This window comes from Suncus etruscus, chromosome 3 (genome assembly GCF_024139225.1).
Source record: "Suncus etruscus isolate mSunEtr1 chromosome 3, mSunEtr1.pri.cur, whole genome shotgun sequence".
NCBI lineage: Eukaryota > Metazoa > Chordata > Mammalia > Eulipotyphla > Soricidae > Suncus > Suncus etruscus.
In genome coordinates, this window is record NC_064850.1 from 95699480 (window position 1) to 95721848 (window position 22369).

A 22369-nucleotide genomic window follows, 5' to 3' on the forward strand; every position below is an offset into this window, starting at 1 on the left:
AACAGTTGTAAAATATATCAAATTATAGGGAACGTTTTATATAAGCTGGCAAAGAGCACAGTCATTCAAATTCTAAGGTACTTACTGATCAAGGATTAATTTGCTAAAGTTTACTAATAATCTATATTATTCATATCACTGGGATGATGTTGTCTAAGATACAATGTGATATTTGCTGAGTTTTTTAAAGTATTCTGCCATGCATTGTATGAAAACATTATAATATTAATATAAGTTAATGCATTTGGTACATCTCAGTGGGAGTGTTAGTATTATTAACACTATCACATGGCTAATGAAACAGTCAAGGTTTAGTGACATATGTTATCTGTCATCTACAAATTATAGTTGGACACATAAGACAAATCTAAATAGGCCAAAAATAATATTAATAACATTATCCACACACCCTAACAAGAATGAGCATATGCAAAAAAATAGTGAGGGGCTGGAGCAATAATAGTACAGTGGATAGTACACATATCAGACTCGGGTTCAATTCCCAGCACCCCTGAGCCCTGAGTCCCCTGACCCCACTAGAGTGAATCCTGAGCACAGAGCCAGGAGTAACCTGAGCACCACTGTGGATGGCCCAAACAAATAAACAACAACAACACAAAAGTGTCTAGTGAAGAATCTAGCTACAAGAACTGGCATCTTGGGGCCAGAGCAATAGCACAAGCGGTAGGGTATTTGCCTTGCACCCAGCTGACCAGAGTTCAATTCGAGCATTCTTATGGTCTCCCTGAGCTTTCCAAGAGTAATTTCTGAGCACAAAGCCAGGAGTCAGCCCTGAGAGACACCAGATGTAGCCCAAAAAACCATGATTTATTTGGATTTGCCTTATGTGTCCAACTATAATTCTTAGATGCCAGATACCATATATCACTAACCTTGACTTTCATTAGACATGTGATTGTGTTAAGACTAATACTCCCACTGAGATGTACCAAGTGCATTAACTCATTAATATTATAATGTTTTCGTACAATGTATGGCAGATAGATATTTAAAAAATAACCTCACAACAAAACAAAAACAAAAGCAAAACAAAAAATAATTAGAATTTTGAGGCAATAGAATCAGTACTAGATTTATTTCTTGTTTTCTTTCTCTTTCTATTTTTTTTTTTAGTACAGGATTATTACTGGTGGAGAGGGTGTCTTTCTTAGTTGGAAGTTGTATGTATAAAAGAAGAAAGGAAAATTTATCACAGGTAAGCTTGATAAAACAAACATCTTGATTCTAATTTTACTTATGAAGCAAGAAATGATGGGATTCAAATATTGGGATTATCCACCTTTCATAGTCTTTTCTAGAGCACTTTACATGATTGGTAAATACCTTTTTCTTGTGTGTTTATTAATCTCACAGTTTCACGTGAGTAGAAATTAGGCTGGTTGCATTCCCTGATGATCTCTAGTTCTAAGTGTTTATAAATATTTGCTTAATAATTGAACAGAAAAATTACAAAATGAATTAATGATAAAGTGTACAAATGTATACTAAATAAATTTGAGTCAAATTCCAAAGCTTCCCACATCTAGAAAGACTGTCAATCAAATGAAATAAGCATAATTTTTGTTTTAGGGCCACACTAATGGTGCTTAGGACTTATCCTGGCTCTGCACTAAGCGATTACTCCAGGGGATTTGAGGAATTATGTAGTGCTAGAGATCAAACTCAATCACCACTTACAAGTCAAGTACCTTACTCACTATACTATCTCTCTGGCCCTGAAATAATGTATAATTCTTAAAAACTAGACTAACTGGGTGGAGGGAGGACAATTTTGGTGATGGGAATTCCCCTGTTCAATGTTAATATGTACCTAAAATATTACTGTGAAAGATATGTAATCCACTTTGGTCAAAATAAAAATTATTATTATAATAAAAAAAAACTAGACTATGCATCTTGTGCATGCACATAGACCCAAGTCAAATTCCTGACTCCTCACACAACCCCATCTCGTAGAACTCCTGAGACCAGCCCTACAGGTCCCTAAGCAAAATCAGGTATGGCAGGTTGGCCCCATGCACCACCGGCCTGAGCAACACCACAATACTGGACCTGATCATTGAACTGTCTGGCCAGCTGGCCCAATATTTCCATAAAGAGCCCCCAATGCTCTTGAATACTGCTTGGGAGACCCTATACCTAAAAAAAAAAGCACTAATTAAATGACAGAATGAATATCATAAATGTCGTAACTTTCTGTATTATCTTGGTGATATCCAGTATCTCTTTCTGTTCAAGAGTGACCCCCGTTAGCACTTAGGAACCACATGTGGTGCGGGAGATTTGACTCAGGTTGAAGAATATGGGACAAATGCCTTAACTCCCTGTACTACCTCTCCAGCACTAATACCATCATTTTCAAGAGAACGAATTTGTCAAAAGATATTTCATGTTTTACTAGTCTGCTCATATTATCATATATTCAATAAAGTACTTCAAGCTGAAGAGACATTTTTTTTCTATAATCGCCAAGCCTTTTTCTAACCTGTGTCTGCCTAAAATACCAAGAAATCAGCAAAGATTTTGTTAGAAAGCATGGTTGAATGATGCATTCACTTTGGGTAAATCATCTGTTTTCCTGGTGAGAAATTCTAAGCCCTCCCTGAAGGAATAAATGTTTTCATACACACACAGTATATACATATAGCCTGCAGCGAGCCTTTTGTAGACTCTTTTGCACACTGGGCTCCCTTATGCTAGTGATGGAAAGTCTGGGCAGAAAAAGCACTATTAATTGCTCCCATAAATTATTGATGAGCTAAGATAATACACTGCCATGTCTGACACCCAAACTGAGCCCTCAGCTAAAATCAAAGAATTTAGAACCAGAAGGTAATATAAAGTTAAGCATTAAATCCATGAAGTCCAACATACTTCCTCATACACGTTGGGAAACTGAGACTAAGAGGCAGTTCATGACCTCTGTAACAACAGACAACGAGTTAACAATCTGGGGTCAGACGCTGGTTGTATGACCCTATTCCAGGGTTATTACTGCTACAGTGTGTTGCCTCTTATTCACCTAGGGACTGATATTCCATCAAACTTGTCATACTCCTGATGGGAACTTGTACAATCACCAAATTAAATGATACTTCAGGCCTCAACCACACCTGAGTTCCCAGAGAACAGATCCCCTCCTTAATCTTAATGTTCCTATCTGAACTCCTTTCAAACCAGGTTCAACAGGCTCTTCATTTCTTCAGCAGGTACAAAGTCTGCAAAGTATCCATTATGCCAAAATAAAAAATCAACAACACTCTAATTTTACCACTAAAACCTGCTATGTGACCTTAGTCAAGTTATCTAACTCCTTAAGACTTGTGTTTCTCAATCAAATTGGGACTTTTCTCAATCATTGAGATTAATTAAGCTTATTTAATTAAAAATGCCCAGCACACAGCAAGTGCCAATTAAGTGTTAGATAAATTTTGAGTAATGGTCTTCTCTATCCAACTCAGAACCAAAATAGTTTGTTCAAGTATCACTGATACCTGGTTCGCCCATTTCAGGGGAAAGAGACTGGGTATAATCATAAAACCACCCCATGCCATCTAAAACTACAAGAATCTTCTAGGTATGTAGACTTCAGTCTTACCAAAAGCTCAACTCTGAACACTATCCAAATGCTGCTTCTTTGAAAAATAGTCAAATATTCCGCTTAAAAGCAAGGACATCATCATTGAGGAGCACAAGTCAAAGATATAGCTCAAGGTTATAAATTTGTTGGCATCTTGAGATTGTTGGGGAGGTGTTTTGTATTTGGGCATGTATCTGGGTTTGATGAGAGAAAGAGGAGAAAGATGAGGAGGAGGTTAAGGAGGAGGAAGATGAAGAGAGAGGAAGGTAAGGGAAGAGAAGAAAGAAGGGGAAGAAATTGTTCAAAAAGAGCTTTGCAAGTGGGCATCCTGGGTTCACTTCTTACAGGCTTGTCTAAGTAGCACCAGTCCCCAGAATTGGTCACCAACTATTACCAGATATGATCCAAAACCAAAAATATTCTGTCAGTGTTACAACATGTAAAATCTTCAAGAACATTATGCTTAGTGAAATAACCCTGTTAGCAAACCACAAATGCAATATTGTGTCAGGCACCTGGAGTTCTAGGACAAAACAAAACAGTATTTTCTGGGGACTTTGTGGAATAGTAAAATGGCATTGTAGTTTAATGGGGACAGATTTTAGTTTTTCAAAGAGTTTTGAAAATAGTTCTGTAGCTAGGGAGTGATGATGGTTTTGCCACAAATTAAAAATAATCTGAATTCTATTGTAAAAATTATTAAGAAGATTATCTTTACCTTCTGTGTATTTTACTACAACTAAAGGATTTTTATAGGAAAATTATATCAGAAAAACTCTCATGGGCAACTAATTACCAGGTACTTTGAGTAATTGTTTTGAAGGTGGGTCATTCTGTTGTTGGTTTGGTTTCTTGAAAAAGGAAACGAAAGCATATCATATAGCTTAAAATGGTCCTCTTGAACCCACAGCTGAGAAATGTAAAAGAATAAGGTCTTTGGGATCTATAGCAATAATACTGCAACAATACAACAACAACAACAACAACAACAATAAGTCAGGATTCTTGCCTTGAACACAGTCAGCTCAGGTATGATCCCCAGCAACTCATATGGTTCCTGAACCCACCAGGAGTGAACCCTGAGTACCACCAAGTGTGGCCCAAAAACAAACTATCAAAATTGACTGGATTCTAAAGTCTATGAGAAAAAGGCCTGACCAGCATTTTTAGTAGAAAATGTCCTACCAGCATGTACATGAACAGAGCGCTATGAAAAGATTGTTGCTTCTCTACTCAGATGACTTTGTACAGGACAAGAACAGGAACAGGAACCACTCATTGGTTCGAATCCCAGCATCCCATATGGTCCCACGAGCCATCCAGGAGCCATTTCTGAGCTTAGAGCCAGGAGTAACCCCTGAGTGCTGTCGGGTGTGGCCACAAAATAAACAAACAAACAAATAAATAAAAGAATAGTCCAAAGAGAGTACAGTCCTTAAAAACACGGTTGAATTGGAACTTCTCCCTAAAACTACATACTTTGAAGAATTTTTTTAGCCTTTATAAATTTTCCTTTATCAAAACTTTCTAGACAAGATTTATGTTGAAGACCACAGTGTTCATTGTTGTTTCTGTTTGTGCTGGTGAAAGGTTGGTGGGTGATATGGCTTTTATTTGTTTTCTGCTTTCTAGTTAGCAACTTTGTTTTGTTCAGGATAGGGAATTGGGGTTTTGGTTTGATTTTTGGTTTGGAGGCTGTACCCTCAGGGCTTCTGGCTTTAGTGATCACTCCTAGAGGTACTGGGGATAGAACCAGAGTACATTCCTTGTACTATCTCCCTGACCTATATGGTTTTCTTTTCTTCTGTTTCTGGTTTTGAGTCACACACAGTGTTGCTCAGGGATTACACATAATTCTCTCTCTCTCTCTTTTTTATTTTGAGCCATACCTGGTGACACTCATGGTTTACTCCTAGCTATGCACTCAAAAATCTCTCCTGGCTTGGGGGACCATATGGGACGCCGGGGAATCAAACTGTGGTCTGTCTGAGGTCAGACACATGCAAGGCAAATGCCCTACCACTGTGCCATCGCTCAGGCCCCTACACCTAATGCTATGCTTAAGGGACAAAGTGGTACCCAGGGACAGATCCTAACAGGGACAGGTACAATGTGGTACTTAGGCACATACAAAGCATACATTCTATGAAGCTCTCTCTTCATGGAACTTTTTGTTTTAAACTAATCCAGCTCTACACACGTTTGTATTCAGAAGGAAGACTGCTGAAGACAGCAGCAACCCTAATAAACTAAGTGTTACCCCCACCTTTTTGTTGAGAGGCATGGCTGACCAAGAATTCCAAAAGCAAATGAAAATTTAAAAAATAATAAAATTACATTTCTATAAAGACCAAGGTAATTAGCAGGGAAAAAAAAGTCTCAGTTTGGGGCTGAGTCTTAGGAAATGGAGAATGAAGTCCCCGGTGATATATACACTACTGTGAGATCCAATGGTTTTCAATTAAAGAACAACAACTTAGTAAAGCTATTTTTCATAGATCAAGCAACCTACTGAAAACCAAATGTCTGCCTAGGATATGGTCACACGGGCAAAATAAAAAGTCAAGTTGTTGCATGTTTGAGCTAGAAGTTTATTAAGTTGGTGTAGTAACATTGGTTGTCTCATCTGGATCAAAAACTCGGATTGGCTACTAATGAGATCAAGGGCATTTCTGGAATGAGATGTTTTCTTCCCTTTCTGTCATATGTCTTTAATTAATAAAAAGGGAATTACAGCTGAATTATTACTTGTTTGCTGCTTGGCAGGCTAAATGTTGCAAAACTATGCATTTACAAGGACAAAATTAAAAAAAGGCCCATGATGATCATAAGTTGGGGAGCTACACTTGAATTTCCCTTTCCCTTTCTAAACCAAACAAGCAAAGTTCCAAGGGAATAAACAGACTTCCCTAGAGCCAACATGGAACGTGCCTGTTGTGTGAGAAAACTCAAAGAGAGACAGTGTAAATTAACTGCATCTGGTTAGATGAAGGCAGAAGGGAAAGGAGATAATTAGTTGGCATTAGAGGAACAAGGGCAAAGAAAAGAGTTCTCTATTTACTCAGAGGAAATCCAAAATAGACTACTTTGCACCCATTTGGTGCTCATGGGAGATCTTAACCTCTCCAGGTTGGCAGAGAAAGAAAGAACCCAGGGACCAGACCTCAAGATGACAGAAGCCACCTGTCCGCCTTTTCCTTATATAAATGAAGGCAGAGGTAAGCCCACAAGACACTGTGGAGTAAAAATAATACAATATTTTGTTGCAGATACAATATCTCCCACCAAAAGTTCTATAATGAATAAGTTTTCTCTTAAAACCTTATATCAATCTACTTACAGGACCCTTTGGTTTGTATGTTTCCACATATAGACACAAAATATTTCAGAAGTGACACATATTTCAAGTGATGCAGAGACATTATATGCCATTTTATTGTGAAAAAAATGATAAAAAAAATAAATGACACGGTCATATAAGGCCTTATAATAAGTAGCTGAGATATAATTTCAATCTACTCCAAAAAAAACTTTGAAGGTATTCTAGCACAAATTAGGAGGTAACCTAATAGAAATTTTTTCCAGGGTTAAAAAGATGTTATATGGTTTTTCATGCAACATCTATATTTCCCATGAAAAATATAATCATGTTAGCCTATATTCTCAAGCATAAATCATATGTAATTTTTAATTAAGAACTATTAAGTACAGGATTATTAAGATATAAGGTGTAGGTAGGTTAGCATTTACAAGTTTGCAAACATTCCTAAGGCTGGTTTGGGGATTACTTATTGAAAGAAAAGATATAAAGGGTTAAAGAATATTCTTGAAAGGGGAACTAAAATTGGTGAAAAAGACTGAAGATTGAGCTCAGTCTTGATTACATAGGAAAGAACTTAATCTGTGCCTAGATCTCTAGGAAGTAGAGAAATGGTGTTACAATCAGTACATGCAACTCGTATCAGTTAGTATAGAGAGCACAGGAGAAAGGTCAAGGTAGTGAAAGAACACAGACCTAAAAGCAAGACAACTTTGTTCTAGTATCATTTTGATCTAATAATCTGTGTAACTGTGAGCAAGTCATATCATCATTCCTGGGTTCAGGATGATGGAACCCAAAAAAGTTCTTGCAACTTTGTCATTTTGTTTATATATAACCCAAAGAGTTCTTGCAACTTTATCATTTTAATTGTTTATATAGTTTTATTAGAAAAAAAGGGGGGGGGGGCTTTTCGCAAACAACTCGCCAAAGTTTAGTCTCACCTAAACTTCCTAAGATGACAAAGGCACCAAATCCATTCAACAATATTTTATGTTTGGTTCTCATCCTCTTTCAGGCATCTCAGAAAACACTGTGAAGCTGCCATGGATATTTCAGTAGCTTCCTGGACCCTACAGCAGCAAAAAGGACCCTACATTTTTATACATTTGGCCAATGTACATTTGGCCAAGGTCAGAAGTGAGGACAGGATCAGAACTCCAGTTTCCTTGTTCCTATGCTATTCTATACTTTCCATGTAAAAAAAAAAAAAAAAAAAACTAAGCTGACTTTCTGGGAAGAATGCCAAAGGTTCTATTCTCCCAACTGAGAATTCATTGGAATATTGGAATAACAACTTTGGAGACTGTGGTCTCTCCATTCCATTTCAGGACCTGGCTAGAAACATGAAAACCCAAAGAAAGAAGCAATGGGGAATTATTCCGTTTTTTAACGAAAGAGAAAAAATTAGGGGAGGGAATATGGGATTTCTTAAAAATTACATGATTGCTGAAAGTTAATTTGGTATTTCTTCGTTGGTTTGTAAGTTCTGTTTCCAATCACAAAAACAGACAGCTGAGGATGCTAAATCATATTTCAATGAATTACTATATTGTCCCAAAGAATCTCTCCTACTAGAATATAACAGACTCCCAGAATGCAATCTTTCATGATAGAAAGGACTCTCCCTCAACGAAATAGAGAGCTTGTCACAATCCACAAATCATCCTCTAAAATGAGAGCCTTCAATCTCATCAGCAATCATTGAGAATGATACAGATGATTGTTGCTGTCTTTTTTAGAAACCTGATTGATCCCCTAGCCTGCAAATGAGAGAGATAGTGTCCTTCACCATCCACATAATCCTGAACAGGCTAGAAGTCAATGCACCTAGAATAGCATCAATTTAAAAAGATTTTCTTAAAAGACAATTCCAACTTCTTCCATGAAAAGCCAGTCAAAACAAGGAAACCACAGGTGAGAATAGATCCCACCTTGAAATTAACACAAAGTCTACTCAATGACAAAGTCCAAGTGATCTGTTCTCAAGGTTAAGATTCATAAAGAAAAAAATACTGAAATAATTTTTTTCGAAACCACTTTTTCCCCCTACCTGTCGATGATAACTGGATCTGAAGGAGTCTCATTTCGGTTTCCACAACTTTTCTTTTCACAACACCGACTGTAGGTTGAGAAGAAACCAAAAAAGAGTAAAAAAATTTTTTTAAAACCAAGATAATACATGGATAATGAAATGTAAGTACAGCCATAAAAATGAATATTTTCTGAGGTAGTATCTTTAATTATTGATCTATTAAGAGTAGAATTTATGGCCAAGTCCAAAACAACATGAACCTGAAATTCAACAAGACCCAATAGAATTGTCATTTTCTGATTGAGGAGTTGGGATTCCTTGCTTTTCAGAACTGTGTCAACAATCCTCTTTGTAAGCAAAACATAGATGACTGGATTTTAATATCTATAATCTCCATGTTGAAAGAGTTTATAATTTAAGTCTTTGATCCTCCATAAATATTTGAAGAAATAGAAAAAAGAAAATTCTATATAAAATACCTCCCCTAAAACCCCAAATAGTGCCTGGTTATAAACATTATATAATATATGTACTTTATAAGCATTTATTCATTCATTCCCATATTCTAAAGATAAAGGAGAGGTCAAAGAGATGGTATAGGAGTTAAGACACTTCGGGCCCGGAGAGATAGCACAGCGGCATTTGCCTTGCGAGCAGCCGATCCAGGACCAAAGGTGGTTGGTTCAAATCCCGGTGTCCCATATGGTCCCCCGTGCCTGCCAGGAGCTATTTCTGAGCAGACAGCCAGGAGTAACCCCTGAGCACCGCCGGGTGTGGCCCAAAAACCAAAAAAAAAAAAAAATAGGAGTTAAGACACTTGTCTTGATTATGACCAACATCAGTTTGATCCCTGAAACCATACAGTTCCCCAACACAGAACCAGAGTAGCTCCATGAGCATTGCCAGAGAGACCCCAAAACCCAAACAAAGAATATTAAAACTTAAAATGTTATAGATTAATTAAATAAATAAATATTAATAAGCATGAACAGAACTACAATGTACATTGTAGAATAGGAAGAAAATGAGACATGGAGTTATAATATAATAACTCCAAAATAAAATCTCCAAAGAGATATCTAGAGCAGAAATGAGATTCAGCATTGACATTCCAATATTAAAAACCACACTTTCCAGGGGCCGGAGTGGTGGCGCAAGCGGTAAGGCATCTGCCTTGCCTGCGCTAGCCTAGGATGGACCTTGGTTCAATCCCCCGGCATCCTATATGGTCCCCATGCCAGGAGCGATTTCTGAGTGTATAGCCAGGAGTAACCCCTGGGAATCACCGAGTGTGGCCCAAAAACCAAAGGAAACACACACACACACACACACACACACACACACACACACACTTCCTAAGACTGACCCAGTGAAGTTCCAATTACATGTTGTCTCCAACATGTAACTTTGTGGAGTTACCTGAGAAGGTTGAAAAACAAAACAGATAAAGTCCTAAACCTAAACAAAAAGAAAGAACTCAGATAAACTTAAAAGAGAGTAAAACACTACAATCTGGAGATGATAGAACTCTACAAACTTCCAATTATAAGGTAACTAAATACAGGTTATATAAGGTACAATTTGATGACTATAGTAAAAACACTGCTGTGTTATATATGTATATATGTAAAAGTGGATAAGCATTGGTAACTATATCTTGAGATAATGGTTACTAAGTAGACCAATTGTGATAACTATTTTATAATATAAAGCATTATGCTACATACTTTAAACCTCTACAATGGGACCAGTATGATAGTACAGCAGATAGGGTGTTGACTTTGCACATGGCCAACCAGGCTCTAGCTTCTGCCATACGGTCTTCTGAGGTCTCTAGGAGTGATCCCTGAGTGCAGAGCCAAGAGTAACCCCTGAACACTGTCATGTGTGGCCTCCAAGTAATAAACAAGTAAACAAATACATAAATAATAAACCTCTGCAATGATGTATATCAATTATATCTCAGTAAAACTGAAAAAATGTGCATCACCAAAAAAAACTACAGATAATAAATATATTTGATTGGAAAATTAATCACTTCAATCCAAAGGTATCACAATAAACTATTCTAGACAAATATTAAAATGGCAAAAACAAGCCTGGGGTCTAAGAGATACTAGTAGTCACCATCCATAATGTTTACTGCTGTCAAGATCACAGATTCCTGACTCATTTAAAGCATACAAACTCAGTGAGAAGTGCAGCCTGACATCCGTCACCTGAAGAATGTGTATCATAGATGTTAGTGTTAACAATAACCCAACTCTATGTTACTGTCCTTCCCATGGGAGTTTCTCTCCAGCTTATGAATGGTATGGCAAAATAAAAAGATTGCTAAAGTGAGAACCAGTCCCTTTCCATGGAGCTACTGTCACTAACCAGCTGCATGAATTTAGTCAAATTCCTCTAATCTATTTGAGCTTTGCCTACATTATGCATAAAAGTTAGATTATTAACAAGATTATCTCCAGAAAAGACCAGGTGCTTTCAAGGTTGTACTGCCATAAACTAGATTAACAATAGAGTCCATGCTATGTTATACAAATTTTATAAGATGCACTACAGAGATAAGACAGAAGTTAGGACATTTATCTTGCATGTATCTAACTCCAGTTCAATATCAGGCACCCCATTTGGATCCCCTAAGCACCACCAGGCATGATGGAGTTCTGTGTAAGCTTGGGCACTGTCAGGTGTGGCCCCCAAACAAACTAAATTTCAAAAGATTTCCTTTGAAGAAGTTGACTGGGTAAACAAAGGAGGGAAACCACATTTTGTTTCCCTCACAATAGTGATCCATGACACTAGCACTGACCCATATTCTTCCATAGAATTTCTGACAGTGGTCCTCAATTATGGCCTGCAGGCCACTTATTGTATTTACTCCCATTATGTTTCTTCACTTCAAAATAAGATATATGCAATGTGCATAGGAATTTGTTCATAGTTTTTGTTTTTACTGTAGTCTGGCCCTCCAATGGTCTGAGGGACAGTGAACTGGCCCCCTGTTTAAAAAGTTTGAGGCCCACTGGATCAGAATGATAGTACAGTGGTAGGGTTTTTGCCCTACATATATCTTTTCTGAGCCTGCTAAGAGTGACCCCTGAGCACAGAGTAAGGAGTAAATCCTATAAGCCCTGAGCACAATCAGATGTGAGGAAGGATGGAAGGAAGGAAGGAAGGAAGGAAGGAAGGAAGGAAGGAAGGAAGGAAGGAAGGAAGGAAGGAAGGAAGGAAGGAAGGAAGGAAGGAAGGAAGGAAGGAAGGAAGGAAGGAAGGAAGGAGGAGGGAGGGAGGGAGGGAGGGAGGGAGGGAGGGAGGGAGGGAGGGAGGGAGGGAGGGAGGGAGGGAGGGAGGGAGGAAAAAGAATTTCAAAGAACAATGTTTTTTGGTTTTAGGCCATATTCAAGAGGCTCAGGGATTACTCCTGATGACTCATGAAACTCGGGAGTGACCATATGTGGTGTTGGGGATGGAACCTGGGTTAGCCACATGCAAGGAACGTACCCTATTTGTTGCTATCTCTCTTGAACCAAAGAAATAGTTTTAAAACTGTTAAAATTTATCTCTCATTCAGAGATATGTAAATTTTTCTGTAAACAATTCTATCATTCTCAGAAAGTAAAATTTACTTGAGAGATTTTAAGAAAAGTGGTTAGGCCTGCAGGGAGGGTGTTTGCTTTGCCTGCCACTGACCTGGCTTCAATCCTGGGTCTCCTGATGCCCTGATGGGTCTCCTGAGCCCATCAGTAGTGATTTCTGATGCAGTAATAAGTCCTAAGTACTTCTAGAAGCAGCCCAAAAGAACAACAACATTTACTAAATAGGCACAATGAGATTTTAAGAAATATATCAAATTAGAACCAAGAAACGTGTCGACTTTCTTGTATAGCAATTTGCAAGTTTATTTTTGTTTGAGGGCCATACCCAGCAGTGCACTAGGCAAATTTCTGGTCTTGCTCAACAGCGACTCCTGTCAGACTCAGGGGACCAGGGGATGGGATGCCAGGGATCAAACCCACATTGACTGTGTGCAAGGCAAATGCACTATCTCTGTATTATCACTCTGGCCACCACAGTGAAACAATTCAAAAATATTTATTGACCTTGAAATAAATCTTAACATTTTTTATTTAGCCCAGGATATATCACCAATAAATAGACTGTCCAGTTGCTTTACCACTTGCAGAACTCTTGTCTCTCACCTCAACTCAATACACACATCTTTTCATTTAATTTCATTGCCTATGCCAGTGGAATACCATTACAGTTTATCATACAATTTCAAAAGTTCTATACATGCTAGTTACCTAATGACCTTCAAACTAGACTTTCCTTGACACTATCAGCCTGGCAACCTACCCCCAAATATGCGTGATGCGAATACAATTTAATTACAAGAAGACACCCTGTCAGACTGCGCCAATCTGTTTAGTTTGAATAAAAAATGATTCTGAGGACTGAGCAAGTTAGCAAAAAAATTGCTTAACTGAATTCGGCTGCTTTCCATGAGATTTTCTCTGGAGAAAAGGAAGACGAATAAAAAATTCAAGCTTGATGCCAGTGCAATACAATGTGAGGAATCAACTCAGGAAAGGAAACTTCCAAAGAAAAATGTAGAAAACTTTAGGGCCTGCCTTCTTTCTTTCAACATTAGTATATTTAAGTATAATCTCTAACATGAACAGCACAGAAGATAGAGAAGACTTCTACTTTGCTGTGGAACTATTAAAGATATAAAAAAAAATAGCTAGTTGTTTGCTGTACATTTTAAGCCCTTCTTAAAATGTACCTGAATCTCAAAGATGGCCAAAACAGCTTTTTCTTCTTCATTTTTTGCCTTTCTTTCTTTAAAAAGGACCAAAAAAGGTCTCACCAAGATGTTCTTGTTATTCTTTGACTTTTTAAATACAAGCTTGATCATAATGGGAATATGAACATAAGCAAAGGAAAGAGAATGTGAGACATTCATTAGCCTATCTACCTCCTTATAAATTTCATAGATTCATATATTTATGAAAATCGACCTCCTCACAAATGAATCAGATATATACAAAAATAATGCAAAGGCCCTGAATCACCCATATAGTGAACTCAATTCCATCTTTTCTTTGGTGGTAGAGAAAAAGTCTAAGTGATCAACTTTAAATTAAACTACTTCAGGTAAAAAGCTCTTTAAGGTTATTTTTTAAAAAGCAATTTTCTTTTAAGTTTTTATTTCCTAATTAGTGTTTTGTACAATTGATCATGACTCTAAAATAGGAAAAAAAAAGGAGGGGAAAAGTGAACAAAGAAAGAGGAAGGGAAATTGAACTTGGCACCAGTTACAACTATTCTTAACTCCCACGAAGAAGCTCAGAAGTGCCCATTTTTACTAATGAATGAGAATGAAACTTCTTCCTCTGTTTGGCTGTGTTTGGATTATTTTATTTTAATACTTCTTCAGAGACCCTTTTATATAAAATACACTCAATTTACTTACAGGCTTCTTTTTTGTCCTTCCTATCTCCACACACAGAGTTTTGAAGATGCGCGGGGAGGGGGGGGGAAATAAAGTTGGAAAGGGGAGGGGTGAAGAGATAAATGAAATAATATCACAATTCTGAGTCTCACCTGCATTTTTAGAAACAGAAAAGGTAAAAGAGGTGGTTAAAGAAGAAGGTAGGATGGGCTGAGAGGAGCCAGGAATACAAGATGCCCAGTCAGCTAAACTCCTGCTCAAGACAAGGGAAGGTGCTCTTTCCCCTCCAAAATCTTTTTTAAAATTCAACCCTCAACTTTCAAAAATCTGTCTCTAATTTCAAACTCAAATAAGCGCACAGCATGGTGGCTTTTGTTTTGTTTTCTTCTCCCCAACTCCTCCCTGCGATTGCATAACAAAAGTGTCTAAATTCACACCATCTGGCCGATAAAGCACTAGCCCCACTGCCCGGCTGGCCCATCTGATTAGGGCCCCGTCTAGCCTGCGCCTTGTGGCGAAAAGTCACAGCTGTGGGGTTTGCTCTCGCTCAATACAACTCTGTTATTAGCCAGCTGTATGCCTTGAGACGACTTCTGTTCAAATTATAATATCTTTTAACCCTCTGAGCATTGAGGGCACAGGGGTGGCTGGCAGCAACATAACAACTAGGGTTCTCCTTGCTAATAATTGGCAAAATGAACTAAAGGAGGAGAAGGAAGCAAAGACAATTGGGGCAGGGAAAGTTGTTCCTAAAGAGATTTATTTTGTTTCCCCCTGCAAGCTCAACACCAATTTAGGAGACATTTTTTTTTTCAAGCTCATAGAACAAACATCAAACTATTCATGGAAACTCCCAGATATGCTTAAGTATGCCCTGGAAATGAAACTAAAGAACTATATGTGCAATAAACATTAAGAAATGGATACATCGCTAGATCAATGACTGCTCTGGTGCAGAAAATGTGGGAAAGAGAACTTTTTCCCTTTCTTGGAGAATCAAGCAGTTCTGATAGACAGATTGAATGAGAACTTTCTTTTTAGGTACAGCCAATATTTGCCATCATCCCAACATGCCTTCCCCAAACACATACACATATGCCACACACATACATACACCACACACTACAAACATAATAGCTATTCAATAGATCATTTATTTGCCCATAATTAATATTTGTTTTAAATTTTAGTTTGGGAAGAAGAAATGCAGAGCACCTTCCCAGTTCTCAAATGCAGAGAAGTTACAATACATTAAAATTTTATATTGTGTTACTAATGCAGACTAAACTGGAGGCTTTAAAAATTGATGCCACTACTTAAACAGCATAAAATGAGGAGGATTTGATTGGGCTTAAATATAAAAATGTCAGCCTTAACTACAGCAGAATGAGAGCTAGGTATATACTTTCAAGTGATTGGTATAATTTGTTTGACAATGCACCAGTTTGGAGATTGTTTTCTTTTCTTTAAAAAAATAAAAACTCTTCAAACAAAGATATTTAACAATATAAGGAAAACAAAGAAAAAAAAAAGAAAGAAAAGGAAAATACCACCCAACCAAATATCCACTTCTGACTATTTCATCTAGGCAGTATATGCAAATTTCTTCAAATTTGAGTAGAATGAACCATCAAGAGTCCCAGGGTAAGAAAGTGGCTGCTACTTTGCACAAATCGTCAATCAGCTACTTCTGCAAAGAAACCTGCAGCTAAAACCACTGGCAGAGCTCAACTTTGCATTTGGCAAAGTTTGTTTTTCTAGTATTTGGTCAAAACCAAAACAAACATGTCTCACTGTTATGGTTTCTTGTTGCCTTTTGGGGAGAGAAGCTCAGAGCTGCCCAGAAAAACAGTCCAACCTAAATCTGACTGCTTACAAGACCCCATAAATAAGAGTTGGAAGGAGGATTGACTGAAGCAACAGTGAATGAGGAGACACTGGGACTTTGCTCCAATCCGAGTTTAGAGAAAGAAAAAGGACTGACTCTCTCTCTCTCTCTCTCTCTCTCTCTCTCTCTCTCTCTCTCTCACTCTCTCTTCTCTCTCTCTCTCTCTCTCTCTCTCTCTCTCTCTCTCTCTCTCTCTCTCTGTCTTCTCTGTGTTGTGGGACAGACCTTTGACTTTTACTATCAAAATAGTCATTCTATCGAGTTTTTGTTTTCTATCCTATGTGCTGTGGGATCCCCCAGCAGTCCTCAGCACATACTTGTCCTCAAAGAATAAAGTGTATAAAGAATAATTGAAGTGTTTAAAGAACAAACAAATGTATGCATGGTTTGTTTTTTTTTTGCAATTATTTTTTCAGTTTTCTTCTGGTCAAGCTGAAGGCAGAACTTAAAACAAGGCATATGCAAGAGAATAGGACTTGTAGTCCAAAGAACTACTGACACACTACTTTGTTCCCAACCTCCAGCTATTACTCTGGACCCCATTCACCACTCCCGTCCCCAAGGGCTTCTCTCCTCTCTTCCACCCTCGAAGCTGGACTGACTTTTCTACGGAGCTAGCAGAAATCCAAGGCAGCCCCATAGAAGCCACCATTCTGCAATAATGACAGGTGTCTCAGCCTCACCTAGAGGCTCATGCCAACTTTGACTCCACAACTGACTTCTAAAAATGCTGCCCTAGCTACCTAGCATCAGGTCTTGGGCAAAGGTTCTAGGAAAGCCGGAGCCCAACACCGGCCCCCTGCTGCTTGGCTCAGTCCTTGCAGCTAACGCTGCAAGGCACCCCACCTAGTGAAGGAAAACTCCTGTCCCCCCTCCTCTAGGAGGGGTCATGGTGAGTGACTCTGGATTTCCTTGGCCGGTCTTCCCCCACTGCCTCCAAGAACTGTGCCTTGACATCCCGGGGTGCGTAACTTCGGGAAAGCTAAGCCAGTAGCGTGGGAGTCCCGCCGCTCACCTGCGGGGTGGCCTACCTGCACATCACTTCGTGGGTCAGGAGAACGCGGCACATTTCCGGATTCTTATTCTGGCCTTCATAAGCTATGGGCTGGAAAGCAGATGAGGAAGAAGGGGGAAACAAAGAAACACCGACTTTAAAGAAAGTTTGTAAAAAAAAAAAAAAAAAGAAGGAAAAATAGTTTTCCCGTCTGCCCACCACTTCCCTAGGAGATCAGGCGCAGCCCGCAATTGTGGGCTGGTTAATGCCAACGAAGAAGAAAGTTTACCCCGATAGAGACAAGTATTAATTACCAAAGGAAAATGGGGCTGGTAGGGGCTATTGGATCTCCCCCCAAATCATTTCCTCTCTAGCCTACCCCATCTCCAGTACAAACCCCAACCCATCTCCCTAATCAGGAAAGAACAAGGCAAATGAAAGGGGTGGACATATGTGTTAGCATTTTTATAGAGACAAAATGCAGGTTGAAACGGGGACATTTGAAGCTGTCGCGGGGAGATCAGGGACGATCTGAGGGGTCCCCAAGGAAGGGGGTCCTGCGGCCCATCCGCTCACCTGCTTGGTGACTGAGTCTATGAGCCTGACGTACAGATCTTGCTCGGTGCGGACACCTGCGAGGCGGAGTAGGAGTCCAATGGTCAGGGAGCCCCGATTCCCGCGCGCGCTAAACCCGTCCCAGCTCAGGGACTAAAGCCCAGGCTGAACCAGTCAGGGGCACAGACCACCCAGCCACCCCAAGTCCCTGACAGACACCCTCCCAAGGCGCCCCTCCCCTTCCTGCTTGGCGGTCGCCAGAGGCGCCAAGGTCAACAGCGCGCCTGCCCAAGGAAGGCTAGGCCACCGTGCCGGGCTGCGGGCGCTCCGCTCACCATTGCTGTAGAGAAGCTGTAACTTGTAATGAGTGCCATTGTTGGTCTTCTCGTTGCCCTGTTCCTGAAAGACAAGCCTCCGTTTGAGTTTGAGTTGCTTGAGTCTCCGTTTATGTCCCCCCCCACACACACACCCCAAAATAGAGGGAGAGGACCGAGCCTGTTTCTACACTCTGCGTTTCCCATCCCGCCTTTCTCCCGCCTGTAACCCCAGTGAAAGGACAGAAGTGTCTGCCACACCGACCTCTAACTTCAAGGCTCTGGGCCACTTGACCATCTCCAACCTTCTGTTCTCCCCCTTTCAAGTAGCCACAGATGTGAGCCCTTTACTGCACAGCCATACATAAGACAACTTTGATTTCAATGTGTCCTACCCAATTGGATCAGGTCAGAAAACCTTAAGACTTTCTGTAGCTGCAGGAAGGCCCAAGGGCCAGACAGCATGATGGGCAGCAGTGTCCCTGTCCCAGGAAGGAGCCTCCGGGACCATGAGCTCAGGGACCCAAGCGCAGATACTAAGGCTCCGAGGAAACATTGGCCCTAAAGCTGACCTTGAACAGCTTCTTGAAGCCCAGAGAGGGCCCGACACTATCCTCAGTCACACAACTGGATAAGAGAGCTGGATAAGAGAGCAGACTCCATTCAGAAGGTAGGCTATGATGGGGCTAAGGTCTCCACCTACTTTCTATTTAACCCCGTGGCTAGTGCTAGCAGGTGCAAAGTAATAATGGTTGTTGTAAATAATAATAATGATAATAATAATATTATAATAATAAAAACTTTAAACTATGAAAGGCAGCAAGACCTTGGGTGTATTTTTAAACTCTGATTTAGAAGAAAAGATCTTGTGTTGATCCAAGACCCAGAAACAGTCCCCAGGTGCTAGAGAGGGACTGTAGGCGATGTGGGGAATTTGACTGATGTAGTGACTGGGGTGAGAAGACTCGATTTATCATTCTTGATGATGTGATCAGGGAAAGTGTTGTGAATGACAGATGGAGCTTGAGTGCTTTGGAGGAGGTACTGGGTTGCCAAGGGACAGGGGGGTCTCAACTTACTTTGTCGTTCTCCACAAAGTCCACGAAGGCGGTGCGCTCGATCTCCACTGGCTGGCCCTGCCTGTCGTAGAGGGCCAGCACAAAGTGAAAGAAATTGGATTTCCTCAAGTTGGAAGGAGGCTGCTTCTCAAAATGGGCCCGAGACAGTGCGACGCCACTGTGCAGGAAGAGACACAGGAACAGCGGACACAGGGAAGGAGAGAAAGATATGTGTCACCAACTCACCCACCCACCTAGCAGTAGGTCAAGGGACCAGATTCAGAAGCTGGACCCCTGCCTTCAGCTCTGATCAATTCTCATTAAGAAAGGGGGATCTCCTTGGAGGAGGTGCAGAGGGCACAGAGGTAGGGTAGTGGACTGTCACCCCTGCAGCTGCTACCCACCTGGACCAGCTTTGGGACTCCAAGCCCTTACAGTGCACCATCTTGCCTTTATTGATGGCCCAGAGTGATTCACCAGGCCAGGTGGTCCTCCAGGTGGCCCCTTGTAGATGCTGGATTGTCCCCCCCCCACTACTGGGTCAGGATTCATGCTGACCCTGTGTTAGAGGTGCAAGTGCCTCCTTGCTTTTGAAGACTTATTAACTCTTTTGTTTCACTTTGGTCAGGTCGCCATTCCTGGAGTCTGCAATGCCCCTCAGATTCATTGCGAAAGGTGAGTAAGTGAGAACTAGGACTGAGAAGGGGACGCCTGAACCCCTGTGCCCTTTAGCAGGCAGAAGGCAGAGAGGCCTGCGTGAGTGCGCTCCTTCCCTCGCTTTTCCGAAAAGTCGCACCTGGTGACTTAGCAAGGAGTTCTGGGGATCACGGACAGTTGCAGACGAAGCGACACTAGGGACCGGGTCCCCAGAACGGTAGAGCAGCTAAAATGTTTTTAGGGGGTAGCGAGTGTCCTCGCCTGAAGTGATGGGGCTCTCTGCTGGGGTTGCATCTCTTGGCGGCTCCCGTCAGACCTGCTGGCCGCAAAACCGTGTTTCGGGGTCTGGAAAAGGGCTCTGGGGCGCTTTGCGTCCATACACCCACTTTCCTACCGACCCGGTCGCTGCCTAGAACTAACCAACCCAGAGCTCTCGTTTCACCAGAGATGTGGGACAGACGAACTGCAGATGGCGAGGGTCTCTGGCCTCGTCCTCCAAAGAGCAGGAACCTTTTCATCATTTGAAGTGTTAAATTTTGGCTACGCTTCCCAATTCCGCGAGTGTGTTCAAACTGGACAATTATTGGTGCGGGAGATGAGGGAGGAGACTTTGGCGAGCTCCACTACGGAAAGCTGCGATGCTACTTCATTTTTCTCGGCCTGCAGCCCGGCTAGTCCCCGGCAACTGCTGGACCATGGCGCAAGGCTATGCGGTCCTCTGGAGTGGTGCGGTGCGGGTGCATCTTTGCAGCGGGGCCTCCAGCAGCGGGGCCTCCTGTAGCGGGGGAGGCAGTCACCAACCGGCCGGATGCCTGGAGCGTCGGGACTTTTGCTTCCTCTTGTCAAAGGGAGGCTGCCAATTCGCTCCAGCCGGGATGTGGCCGGACTGGGGTCATTTCTCAGCCTGGTAGGTCGTAAAGGAAGGTGACCGCAGGGCGCCGGGAGGGGCGCGAGACCTGAAAAGCAACCGGGAGTTCTACGGTGGAAGGGTCTGTCCCAGACCCGGTGCAGAGACATCAGAAGTGATGGAACAGGCGGTGCAGAGAGCCTCGGGGGCGATGGCACCCAGAACCAATCTAAGGCGTTTTAGCGTTACTCTCACCACGGGGACTTAAAAACAAAGTCAACTTCCCGGGCCAGCACAGCTAGAGTTTGATGATGACGGTGCTTAAGTGCATCTCTTTTCCTGGTCTTCCTTCTTTTGCAGATTTCTACGTGGTTGTTTTTTTTTTTTTTTTAATCTCCCCCCTCCCCCTGTCTTTTCTCTTCAATTCCTCTTCTCTCCTCATTCCTTCTTAGCAAGTCTGTCCAGGGTCTTATCTCTGCTCCCAAACTTCTCAGACTGTCACCCGCTCCCGATCGCTTCTGCCTTCGCAAGCAGTAGCTCGCCTCTTCTGTAGCTCTGGCCGCCAGCAGCCGCCGGTGGCCGGGCTCCGTCCTCCCAGAGTGGCCGGACCACGCGGCTGACGGGCGCTTGCCAGCCTCGGGACGAAGGCGGCCGGGAGTGGCGGGGCGAGCGGGTCCTTCCCCCGCGGCCGCCTCTGCCAGCTGCGACCGACGCTCTGCCCGGAACCGGGCGCGCCTCGCAGGAAAGGGGCTGCGCGCCTGGGCGTTGGATGCCACTTGGTTATTTTTCCTCCCCAGGAGTGGCTTGGGAGTGGGAGTAGAAGACACCCAGACCGCCCAGGGAGTTCAGCCACTGGAGCGTTGGCTGAGAGTTTAAATGTTCCGCAGCCAGCAGCGAAGTGCCTGCCCGAGGGCCAGGCCCGCGCGCACAGGGCAAGAGCGACAGATGGGGTTGAAAGAGAGTGAGGCCGAGAGAGCTAGCAAGAGAGAGAGTTATAGAGACAGAGACAGCGACAGAGAAAGAGAATCCCCCCTTTCAGAGAATCACTGTGTTGCCGTCTTACCTCTGCGCCGCGACATTGGCGTCCACCACGCCGACATTCCGGACCCAGGACCTGACCGAATCCATCTCGGCGCCCAGCGATTTCTCTTTCAGAGCTGGTCCTCTTCCTAAAGTATCTTGAATCCCAAACATTTAAAAAAAAAAAGTCTGTTCTACTGTCGCTTTAAAGATAAGAGTTACAAGCACAGTCCTTACTGTTTCCAGAGCTGTCACCAAACCGTGTCCTCCAAAGCAATCCAAGAAAGGAGATGCAGCGACGAAGTTTGGGTCTCTCTCTTAGAAGAGAGAGCGCCACATACACTCGCACACAAACACACACAGAGTGAGAGAGAGTGAGAACCACTCCAGGCGTCACGCCGATGTGCGCACTGGTGTAAAGTTTGGGTCGTATCCTCCGCCAATTCAGATCTGCCGCCTCAGGCCCTCCTCCCTAGGTCGCTCGCATCGCATCCTTCCAGCGACAGTGCTGCCTCCGGAAAGCGATCACAATTTAGAAGCATCACCTGTTCTGGGAGAAACTGGAGAAGATTGATGGCTGCCTAATCTCTCCCCCCCTTCCTCCTGGTGGTGGCCCCCCT

General features: G+C 41.9%; 1 protein-coding gene across 1 annotated transcript in view; it reads right to left on the minus strand.

The window, feature by feature from the left end:
• EBF2 (EBF transcription factor 2) overlaps positions 1–22074 on the minus strand; it is a 207690-nt gene extending 185616 nt beyond the window's left edge. The window contains exons 1-6 of the mRNA XM_049769500.1: positions 21793–22074; positions 19247–19403; positions 18189–18252; positions 17875–17930; positions 17336–17409; positions 8974–9042 (exon numbers count right to left, since the gene is read on the minus strand). Coding sequence (XP_049625457.1) covers positions 8974–9042; positions 17336–17409; positions 17875–17930; positions 18189–18252; positions 19247–19403; positions 21793–21923 — 551 coding nt within the window. The 5' untranslated portion in view covers positions 21924–22074. The remainder of the gene's footprint in view (positions 1–8973; positions 9043–17335; positions 17410–17874; positions 17931–18188; positions 18253–19246; positions 19404–21792) is intronic.
• Positions 22075–22369: the final 295 nt, after the last annotated feature.